At 39.4% G+C, this 12,288-nt stretch overlaps 1 protein-coding gene across 4 annotated transcripts in view; it reads right to left on the bottom strand.

Annotated features, from left to right (window-relative positions):
- LOC127364170 (protein turtle homolog B-like) overlaps positions 1 to 12,288 on the bottom strand; it is a 141,235-nt gene that overhangs the window by 63,231 nt on the left and 65,716 nt on the right. For all 4 annotated transcript variants that reach the window (XM_051401441.1, XM_051401442.1, XM_051401440.1 and 1 more), the window contains exon 5: positions 11,980 to 12,097. In XM_051401441.1, coding sequence (XP_051257401.1) covers positions 11,980 to 12,097 — 118 coding nt within the window. The remainder of the gene's footprint in view (positions 1 to 11,979; positions 12,098 to 12,288) is intronic.

The following is a 12,288-nucleotide window of genomic DNA, read 5'->3' on the forward strand; positions in this document are numbered from 1 at the left end:
GTCACGTCCACTACAGACACAACACAGGATTTAGTTAACATACTGAGCAAGGGTCATGTGGGGTATTTATGGGCCATGTACACACAGACCAAGACCGGTGCATGCATTCTGTGTGGACGGAAGTCTCATGGAAGACCCCAGAGCCATATCACAGACTTATTTTGCACTCAGTAAAGGATTATGAGACCTTATTGAGTGATCCTTGCTGTGCCAGATGGATCATCCTCTTTGCACGCATGGATATATTTATACCATAATTTGAAGTCATTTCCAAGCTGTGACCATAACTATATCCATAGCTACGCTGAGTTTGGTCTGGAAGCTAAAAACGGCCTACCTTCATCTACTTTCAGCTACTTACCACACACTACGTGGTTGGATTTATATGAGAACACCACTCATCTCTTTAGTGTGTGACAATACTGCCCAAAATAGGATGTACTACACATGCTACTATACAAGTACTGCTTGTAGACTTGGCCAGTGTTGGTGAAAGAGCTCATTTGAATGTGTCCAATCCTGCAATCATCACGTGCATGACAATGACAAACAGGATAAGTGACATTGGCTTAAAATCTAATTACAATGCAGAATTTATATAGATATATCTATCTCTGCTGGAGAGGGGAGAAAGTATCGGTGGACCGAATGTTAAAGAGAACTTTCTCTGAGCTTTCAACTGACTGGAAGAGTACAGAGAGGCTACTGAGCGATAAAAAAAAAGAATGAAAAGACTCAAAAGCTTGTGGTCAAGACAAGTGGGAAGGGTCAAAAGGGAGGAGTACCACCACAACCTAAATACCTGGGCTGAGGAGATAATTAGTGAAGAAGAGATTGATCAAAAGAAGAAAAGGCTGAGGTGCCCTCTGAGTTCAAGGCTGAGGAGTCAGCAGTTAAAAGTAGCTGCTCCAGGAGAAGCTGAAGTTGCAGTCAGTGCAGACAAGCTAAGACCAAAAAGTGAAAAAAGGGAAAGAATTGATATTCAGGACCTGCTGAGTTCAGCAAATGTTTCTTTTTAATTAGATCAATGAAGAAAAAATCATGGTATAGGACTATGTGCAGTCTGACAGTGACACATTGTCCAAGTCATGAAGACCGCATTTACGAGAAGTGTCTCGTATCTGTATAAAATCTATTTTAAACAAATCGATTTGCATCAGTGGTTCCTGCATGAGGTCCAGTTACTGTAGAGCACATGCCAACACCAAAGACCATTAAATGATTTTTGGTAGCATGGTTAACGCACTGACCACGAACCACAATGTCCCTGGTTCCTGTCCAGCTGGGGATCTTTGTGGCATGTCATTTCCTATCTCCCTCTCCCTTCATTTCCTGCCAACTCTCTACCACTGATGTGATCATAAAGGCATCAAATGCCAGAAAAAAATGATTATAATATGTTTTTAGTGTGAAGGACCGCAAAAGGACTTGTTTCACTATCCGAATTTGATCCATCCGGTCCAATACCATTTTAAAAGTCTAGAAGATCTGCACGATTAAATCATTTAATCCACATTCAAGTTAACGGAAGGCAAAACTGGAAGTTAGCTGCAGAGCCAGAAGAAGTCTTGCATGCTTTATGGCAGAGGCTCCCATCCCCAACTAGGGGTCGCCAAAACTTCTCAGAGGGTCACTTTTAGGAAGTGAAAAAAAGGCCCATATCTCAGTATTTTGCTCATTTATATAAAGCAAACTAAATGAAATTGTTATTTTTAAAGTATAGATTATTATTTAAGATCCAAACTTTGAAGACCTGAACACAAGATATATTCAGAGAGCCTTCAGTCTCTCATAAACAGCCTTGTCCTGCTTTAGAAAGGTTAAAACAACTAAAGAGCTAAAAGAACAATGGACAGGCGCCAAGAAAACTTGTCAAAAATGCCCATTCATGTTAAATCATTAAAAATAATACATAATATAGACTGTATAAAATGGATTGAATTGTATAAAAAGTTCCTTAAAATATCTGGAAAACTCTCTGGTTTTTTAGCTGTTCTCTACTGTTATTGTACATTCAATATAATGAGAAATATCCATAGTCATGTAGTCAAGGGTCACTGGTTTACACAATGACAGAAAAGGGGTCCCTTAAGAATATATTCATCTGGGTGCCCGGTTAGCTCAGTGGGTAGAGTCCTTGCTGTCGAATCCGACTTGTGGCCCTTTGCTGCATGTCATCCCCTCTCTCTGCCCCCCTTTCCTGTCTGTCTTCAGCTGTCACTATCAAAAAGGCAATAAAAGCCCAAAAAATACTTTTTTTAAAAATGAACGTATTCATCCGGGGTTATTTCTTTACAGTGGAAGCTAGCCTCCAACGCTGTATCTATTTCTCCTTACACATCCATGGTTACGATCCATTAGCCTCAACTATCATGCCATAAAATCTGTCACATGAACAGTAGCTATAATGTGAATCAGACCCGTCAGCAACTATGTGGAGTTACTCTGAGCAAGAAAGAAAAACAGCCGACTGCAATTTATGCATTCATAAGAAATATACTTTTTCATATATATATATATATATATATATGATGGTTCTGGCTGTAAATGTGCCTAAAGCTCTGTGTGAAATAGCTGAAATAAAAAGAAGCAGCAATATTGAATAACAGTCATGTTGTTGATGTGGCGGTGTATTACTACCTGTATGGGAGTGAAATATCTGCTTCACAGTTTGACCCAGATATTTTTTATATGGCTAGGTTAAACAAAGTGCATCCATAAAATAAAAAGTATTATTAACATTGGAGTTGTTCATGAGAGGGAAAAAGTATCCGTATGGCAGATGCTTATGGTTGCAGTATCATATCGGACCTGGTAAAGTGGTATTGAGCCATCCCTAGTTTCAAAACAATCATTGGCTGATTTTGTGTCTTCAGACTTAATTTAACTTTTGCAACCTGATGCAATTCAACTGTAATAAGCAGGACAACGCTCAAACATCTCTGCTACCTATACTCATATTATTTCCCCTTATCATATTGAATAATTAATATTATATCCACCAAGCTCCACGAAGACTAAGGAGCTGGTGGTGGATTTCCGCAGGAGGAAATCTGCCCCCACACCCATCTCCATCGACACCTGGATAACAAACTGGACTGGGCCAAGAACACTGAGGCTGTTTACAAGAAGGGCCAGAGTCGACTCTATTTCCTGAGGAGGCTCCGGTCATTCAACGTATATAACATCATGCTGAGGATGTTCTACCAGTCGGTGGTAGCCAGTGCCATCTTCTTTGCTGTTGTGTGCTGGGGCAGCAGGCTGAGGGCAGCAGACGCCAAGAAGATCAGCGGGATCACCAGGAAGGCTGGCTCTGTCCTGGGGGTCCAACTGGACTCTTTGGTGGTGGTGTCTGAGAGGAGGATGCTGTGTAAACTGCACAGTATCCTGGTCAACAACGCTCACCCTCTCCACCAGGTGCTAACCTCGAGCAGAAGCACCTTCAGCAACAGACTCATTCCCCCCCAATGTAACACTGAAAGCCAGAGGAAGTATTTTCTTCCTGTGGCCATCAGACTATATAACTCATCTACCTCCGGTCGCGAAAGGGACAGTGGAGACACTGTGCCCTGAGCAAATGTCACTTTACCATTTTTTACCCAATTTTCACTTCATCACTTTATTTAGTTGTACTGTACCATAGTTAATTTATGCTGATAACAAATGCTGCTATAATTCTTATCACTTTTACCACTGTTACCACTTTATCCAATCGCTCCTTATCACTTATTTAGTTTGTACTTATTTTATTTCAATTTATGCTGCTAAACTGCATGGTGCATATTGTTGTATATTGTATATCACTTTATCACTTTATATTCATCCATGGCTTCAAATAACTTTTTGCTAAATTTTTTCTACACATTGGGCCCCCTGCCAGGACAGTTATGTATTCTTATCTTAACTTTCTCTTACTTTTTTTTGTATGGTGGGCTCATACGAGTATGCCACAACGCTGCCAACTTCAGATTTCTGTGAAAATCACCTGAGTGAAAATGATGAATGCATACGTAATGGAGCGTGCATTCATAAGAATTGAAAATTTCCTATAATACCATACAATCCAATCCAATCCAATCCACTTTATTTATATAGCACAATTTTAACAAACACAAGGTTTCCAAAGTGCTGCACAAAAAGATATACAGAATAAATAGATAACACAAGGCTATAAATACAATATATAATAAATACAAGGCTAGTTCATTCATGAAAATGGTTCAATCAGTTGTTACAGTGTCAGGTGTGGAATTAAAAGACCTGCTAAACCATAGTGGGAAAAAGTAACCAGTGCTGTTAATGCCGTGTCACTTGAGGGTTGTACTGTTGCTAGAATCAAGTGGTTTAATATAAAAAGCAAAGCCATCGAGGAGTGCATCAGGAGAGGGTTAGGGCTGCACAATATGGTAAAAATATCAGTGATTATTTTGATAGATATTGTGATATGATTTGCGATTACTGTGGGAATCATAATTTTTGCATCACAAATTTAATCTTCACTAACAAATCTATTAAAATTTTGTGTGAAATTTGACATTTTTGGGGGTCTGTACCAAACAAATATGTTTTCTTGCGATTTGCATATTGCACTTGGCCATACTGCGATTTCGATAATCTTCTGATTAACTGCGCAGCCCTAGAGGGGGTTAAGGGGAAGTCTTCAAGGAGATAGAGGAAAGAATACGTGCCATAATAGCTGATGTTCCCCTGGACAGCGACCTGCATACACCTTAATGTGAAGACAACCCTAACCCCATCAATAGCCAATGTAAATTAATGATGATATACTTTGGCTGTAATGTATGATACATTTAGAACTATGTTCAAATATGAACTGTACAGAATTGTACAAAATTGTAAAGTGTAATTTACATTGGAAACTCAAAATTGCTTTATAGTAATGCAATAGACAATCCTTTAGTGAAAAATGTTGTTGTGTTTGGATAACAGCAGATTGTTTGCATATTACTCCTACGAGTGGTTTGGACCACTCGTGCCTAAGAGAAAATTCAAATACATATACTATACTATATAAATACATATGAGTTCTCTTGGAGAGTGTGTTTTATCCTTTATGTATAGTTCCAAGAAAGAGTACAAACGAGTGCATTGCCTGCTCCAATTAGGATGACTGTCAGGAAGCGTAGAAACAGAGTGGTACCTTGTCAGTAATGTAGTCCTTCTTTTTGGCATTCCTATCATCTGAAATCCCAACTGTCAAATATAAATATCCACCTGAGGCTCATAACCCCCCCCCACACACACACACACACAAAGCTGAGTTGAGCCAATGTTGCAACTATAAACTGCTAGTCCCATATGTTAGTTCTGATCTGTAGCCCACAGCCTGATCCTTTAACAGGCAAAGCATTTCCATCTGCCAGTCCCCTTAGCAGGACAACCAGGACCAGGCCTGTGCGGGATGAATGTGTTGTTGGTGTTTGAGTGGGTGTGTGTGAGTGTGTGTGTGTGAGTGTCTGTGTTTGTGTGTGTGTGTGTGTGTGTGTGTGTGTGTGTGTGTGTGTGTGTGTGTGTGTGTGTGTGTGTGTGTGTGTGTGTGTGCCAACCCGCCCTATTTGGAACCAGCTGAGTGCTGGAGATTTGTTGGCACTGTAGTCTCTTAGCTGATCTGCAGCTCAGTGGCTTTCCAGGAGGGCCTCTATTAATCCGTCTCTCCCGTAAATTATACAGGACGGGTCAAACAACCGCGCTGGCTCAGCCATGGCTTTGAACTCAGTCGCAAAAGGAATATGTGATCTCTGTGAACATGTTCGCTGTCTGTTCTCTGATGAATGAAAGTGACTGACGACCAATATCAAAACCGTAGAAATGTCCTTTATCCGGATTTGATATGAGGAGAGCAAGCTGACAAAAATCATATTCATACTTAAAGGGGAACTTGACAACTCTAGCCATTTCTTCGCTGGTTTTCACTTTTGTCGTTGCATGTTTTCTCAATGAGCTCCCCCTACAGCTCTGGAACGTATATTTCAAAACACTGTCGTAAAAAAACTCACTTGCGGCACCCTCCTCCCCCTTTCTACCGCTGCTGATGTGCATTTGTTGCCGGGCAACTTTTTCGTGTGGATCAATGTCTACCGAGGTGGGTAATACATTCATCGTCACTTGTTCTTATAGCCGACGTGGTTAACCAGTATTGAGGGGGACGTGTGCGTTTATGTGGAATTGCCAAAGCAATTTGTGTTTCTCGCTCGTTCTCGCTTCTCATGATACTTCCTATTTCCAACTTAATGGGACGGTAGTCCCAAAGTTGCAAGGTTGGTTTTCCGCCTGGGGACGCTAGGGGGAGTGGGGAAAGTCACCTTTTTCACCGGAACAGGCCATTTAACCATCCAAATGATTTCTAAACGGGTTTATTAAGTTGAAATAGTTGCCAAGTTCCCCTTTAAAAATAAGGTCGGGGAAAGCTTTCACACTAAGCTAATAATCTGCTGAGTATGAGTCTATTATTTTCCATTTGAGAAGCACACCAGCAACAATTGTGAGCTTTTCTATCTATGCATACAAGCCTTTTAGAGTTTCAAAGTGTAAAACTTATTGAGATGTTACCTATTGAGTTTGAGTTTGCGAGTTGGGCTGCGCTTGGTTTTGACTCAGTTTTCAAGCAGGAAAAAATGGCGGTGTGTCTGGCCACCATCTTTCTCAAATTATAGATAAACAGTAAACTAAAATATGTTTTTGAAAACATGTTAGGTAAGAAATAGTCAACGCAGTAACAGAATCTTGATTGATATCTGATCAGCACTGCCTAGTTTGACAGTTTGATCTGAGTTTGGTGCGTTGAGCTGGAAGGACTCTCTGAGAATGACCTGTCAATCACAAGGTAGCCCTGCCCTAAAGCATACCTTGCTTTATGGTCTGTTTTACTGTAAATGGGACCATCATTTACTAAATGAACATCGTGCTGTACGGAAGAAGACTGAAACTAGAGACAGAGACCATAAACTCATTAGGAAACTGTTTACTGAGATAATAAATCAAGAGAGAAGTCGGTTTTTCTATTACAGTCAATACAAACGCAATGTGTTTTTGCATCCAGGGAATCACCCCTGCTGGGCATTAGAAAGAAGGTTTACAGTAATTCCACAGTGGCTTCATTTTTCAGACCTAGAAGCTTTGTCAACTAATTATATACTATCAATTCATGCAACTGAATTAACACAGGAAAAGTAACAGAACTGTTCATCTTCAGTGATTTGATCCAGTCAGCTGCATGAATTGCACAATATGCCATATTTCATAAATATGTAGTGATTTGGTTGTTTCTCTTGAATTGCAACAAGAAATCATCATCATGCGGTTCCAGACAGTTGAATTTTTCTTTTTTGGCCAAAACTGGCTCTTTTGGTAGTGAAGGTTGTTGACCCCTGCTCTGGGGAACATGGATGTCTGTGCAAAATGTAATGTCAATCCAATTACTATAATAGTTGTAAAGATATTTCTCTCTCGAATGGTGGACTGACTGTTTTCAGACATATAAAAAAAGGGTTCAAGTTTCTACATCACATTTGTGTTAGTTGCATACTGGATTGCGATTGGCTTCCAACCTTATTGCGATGTCACAAATCCTTCTGGTACATCCAGATGTTAAACTGAGCTTTTACAAGAGCACAGAGAAACATTACACATTCAGCAGATGAATGTAAAAACAGTCTTCTAGTGTCAAACTCCAAACACCCATTATAATCCACAATGAAGCTCAAACAAAACACTAAATTGACTCTAAGAACAATACATTTGTAGACTGGGACTGCTGTTTGATCCCATACAGTGGTCATTCAGTATAATTCTCTGATTTGTCAGTACATTATATGGCTGTCCGCTAGGTTTAGGTCTCATAACCTCATATTGCTTGGTCCTTTTTATGGTATCTAATTTATTCTAGGCTCACAACTGGCATGTATAATGCTACATAGTTGAATTTCCACAAAAAGGATAGGAATCCATCTGGTGAAAATGTTTCAGTTAGAGATCGAGACTCAATTCCCTCAGTTCAGATGAGGTCATGGCCACTCAGCTGTGTTCATCTGGGGCAGTAATCTTTAAATTAGATGACCTGGAATGCCATGTTTGCTGCTTTATCATTTATGCTCTTTGGTCAGGCGTATCAAACCTAAGGTTGCTGTACAGACACACATTTGATACTGTGTTTACTTTTCGATTTCTGGGAAAAACAATTAGCGCACTGTTGTGTGCATGATGTGGCACATCGTAGACAATAAATGATTAATTTGCTAAGTGTGTCTTGATTTTGTGGCGGAGTGTGGACTGATACAGACAGATTGTTTCAGTTACAGAAGCTGACATTTCATTTAGAGCTGGAGGCAAAAAGCTCTCCCATCCTCTGACTCTTTTTCTCTCAGTAGGCCTCTATAAATAATAAACTGCTCAGATGTATGAATACAATTGTTATGCTCCATCTAGTCTTAAATGTTCCTGTTGTAAAATGCAGCTGTTAGTCGTCCCTAAACTAATTTCAGAGTAGTCTTATCCCACTCTTAAACATACTGCATCATACACTATTTAAATTCTACTTCACATGGATGTGATAGCATGCTTGAGGGATCAGGTAGCTGATATCACAAAGGTTTTACACTAGCAGGGATAATATATTCATCTTTAACAAATTTTAAATTAAGAGAAAATACTGTTTCACTTAAAGGTCCAGTGTGTAACATTTAGGAGGATCTACTGGCAGAAATAGGAGATAATATTCATAGGTATGTTTGCATTAGGCATAATTCCATGAAGGCTGCCATGTTGAACGGTTTCTACAGTAGCCCAGAATGGACAAATCAAACACTGGCTCTAGATGGGACCTTTCATGGTTTTGGCCTCAACTAGTTTCTCCTACACGCTTGGAAGGCGAGTGGTATTCAGTTGGTTGAAATCTGAAATGACAAGATTTATTGGCATCTGGTGGTGTAATTGTAGATCGCAACTCCCTCGCTTCAACTTTCCCTTCCAAGCATGAATGAGAAACCACGATGGACGCGAAACATATAAATGCCCCAATTTAAAGCCAGTGTTTGGTTTGTCCCTTCTGGGTTACTGTAGAAACATGCTGGTTCAACATGGTGGACTCCATGGAAGGCGTCTGTAGATAAAAACAGCTCATTCTAAGGGACCAAAAAACCCAACAATTCCTATATTCAGGTAATTGTACACTAATGAAAACATACCTGTGAATATTATATTCAGTTTCTGTCAATAGATCTGATCCCAAATGTTACACACTGGACCTTTAATACCCATCACTATATCATTATCCATATTAGAGGTGTGGCTCAAGATGGCTGGAAATGTCAGTATGTCTATCAGCTAGTAGGGTAGTCATGATAACTGCAATAATGAAATACTGCGCTATTGACAAGTCAACCGCAGGGGGTGGCAAGTTACTGCCATGTGATATCACATCATCATGTCAGGATCAGTACATTTTTTAAGACTGTCAAGTGTCCCAGAGTGGCGAGGCTAAAGAGACTCACAGCAGAAGCACGGTCTGAAACGCAGTGCTATTCAGTATCCCACAATTCACAGCCCAGGATTACGACACAGGAGAAAGTCACATAGCCTCCTCCTCACTCGCTCTGGAAAAACGCCCGACTGGAAGAAAACACAGACTTGTCCACTAATTATCCCAATTCACCCACGTCTTGCCAGTGTTTCATTTAAATAAAATTTTGTGCTGAGCAATTTGATTAAGTACAAAAAAGAACAAGCACAATTGGAACAATTGTCCTGAGATAACTTCTGTTATGAATTGGCGCTATACCAATAAAATTGAATTGAATTGAATTGAAATTGAACGGAGGTTAACATCATTTGTGTTGTAGTTGTGGATCAATATCGATCATGTTCTGTTGTCCTTGCTGGTGTACAAGTCTGGTAACTTGCTGTGTACTTTATTGATTTAACCATTTCTACTGGATAATAGTAAACCCAGATAGCCGCTCCATCTTTCTTGATTATAAAAACAATTGTCTTTTGTTTTCTCTCTCTGTACTGCTACTCCTCTAAACCATTCTCTTTCTTACAACTATCTTCCTGTTACTCTTTCTATGCTCTCTCCAACAGCATTTGCAATAGTTTCATTATGCACAAAATAAACCTGGATACATCAAACTGACTGCAACTTTAGAACAGTAATGGAAATACTTTGTATTCTACAGATAACTGTAGATGACTGATTGCAAATATCAGTGTTTTGTTTATTTGCTTCACATCATTTAAATGTAAATTAAACTAAAAAATAAACATTTGGAGATGTGTTTATTTGGTGGCAACTGTTGGGTCTCTGTAAATAATGTTATAAAGAGTTCAGTCTAGACCTGTTCTATTTAAAAAGTGTCCTGAGATAACTTCTGTTATGAACTGGCGTTATACAAATAAAATTTTATTGACGTGAATTGAATTTGTCTTGCAACTTCCTCAGCGAAGCCACCTTGGACTCTCCTCCCGGCTCATTAAACTGTCTGCTGCATTTTTAAGGTGATGAGAGGAGCTGATGTGATTGGTTATTCTCGAGGCCTGCCTAAACTCCACCTGCCAATATTGCATTCCTCCCACATACCCACAAGAAAGTATTTATCCTACATCATCTATCGCTGCGAATAAATGACTAAAAGCTTAAGAGAAAAAGTAATTTTTATGCCATATACTGCATGTGCATGTAGTTACTGTATGTAATTTAATAAGGTGCTGGATAGATGCAACTGATGCAAATGTTTATCAGGCTCTAATCAATTAGGTTCAGTTTGACGTGTGCTTAGTTTCAGTGTGTGACAGCTGATAGAGGTGCAGACTGATGGTTTTGGATGGTAAATGTAACATGTTGTTACACTGATCATTTTTTAGAGAAAGAAAAAATGATAAATAAGTGTGCAGAGCATGATGCCCTGCGACTGATAAATAATGCCTAATAAATACTGTATTGACACAGTATGTTGTAAGTCATGTTTGGCCTGTGTACTGTGCATAAATAGGCTACATATAGTACCATGTGTAGCATTGGTTTGTATTATTACTGCTAGTAGCTGCTGTTTCTCACTAGAATGCCATTTGTCATGCTCTCCGACTAGAGCTAACAGATATCTATCAATGTAAGGCATGCAGTCGAAAGTTTTAGAAATTCAAAGACGAGTACTGTAAACAGATTCATTCAGTTGCTCCATCTCTGAATCCTGAAAAACACTGCCAGTACAAGGCAAATGTGAAAAAAAAAGGAATATATTATAATATATTTATTTCTCAAAGCACTACTCCTTAGTATCACATCGTAGGGCTCTGGCGATGGCAAAAAATGGCAGTAATGCTGTGCTGTTGAGCCACCCAAAATCACTGCACGGGAAATTGCTTTACTGTAACTGCCCTATTTAAACCAACCAAAAGTTAAAAGCTGCTGCATTTTATTTATAATCTCTATGTACGTGACTGTACATACTGGGGCAGCTACCACAGACGTAAACCACTGTCTGCCACTAAATGTTAAATAAATATCAAGCAATCTTCCAACACATTGGTTCGCAACCCTCTTGAGAGAGGTACGAGGCCCCTTTTCTATCATCGAGTAAACTGACGACCCCTGAGTGACATATTTTATGGATACTTCATATAAAAATCTGATAAACTGTACAGTTAAGCCAAGTAGTGAACGCAGTTCAAAATTGCATTAAATCTCTTTCCAACAGTGGCTTTAAAGCAAATGAAAACTATTTCTGAGAGAGTGGAAGCATATCCAAAATCTAATCTTTAAAGTATCAGTTAGTAAAAGGCACTTTGTTGCTCAGTGTCAGCTGACATCAGCTATGCTTTTTGCTGAATAAAAACACGTGGTATTATGAATAATATAACACCTGCCCTTTATAAATAATTTCTTTATCAAAAGTTTGTTCCATAAGAACATGTAAAGATACTTGGCACTTTTAAGGACACAGAGCCAAATACACATGTACCTACCTTGTACTAGCAGCCGTGTGGTGTGAATGGCCTCCCCCTGGGGGCTGAAGGCTCGACACGTGTAGGCCCCACGATCCTCCCGAGTAATGGATAGCACCGTCAAACTCCCATCAGACACCTGAACACAGTAAACGTTTTAACTATTTAAAGCCTACTTTTAAGGTGGACCTTCGGTAACAAAAGTTGTCTGTTTGTCTACATAGTTCTGCAATAAAGCTAAACAATAACTGGGGGTCTTTATTGAATTGAAGGAAATGTAATTGCATCCAGTTATTTACTTACTCTAAGAACTGTCACAGTGAATCCAAG

The sequence above is a fragment of the Dicentrarchus labrax genome, unplaced genomic scaffold (assembly GCF_905237075.1).
Source record: "Dicentrarchus labrax unplaced genomic scaffold, dlabrax2021, whole genome shotgun sequence".
Taxonomy (NCBI): Eukaryota; Metazoa; Chordata; class Actinopteri; family Moronidae; genus Dicentrarchus; species Dicentrarchus labrax.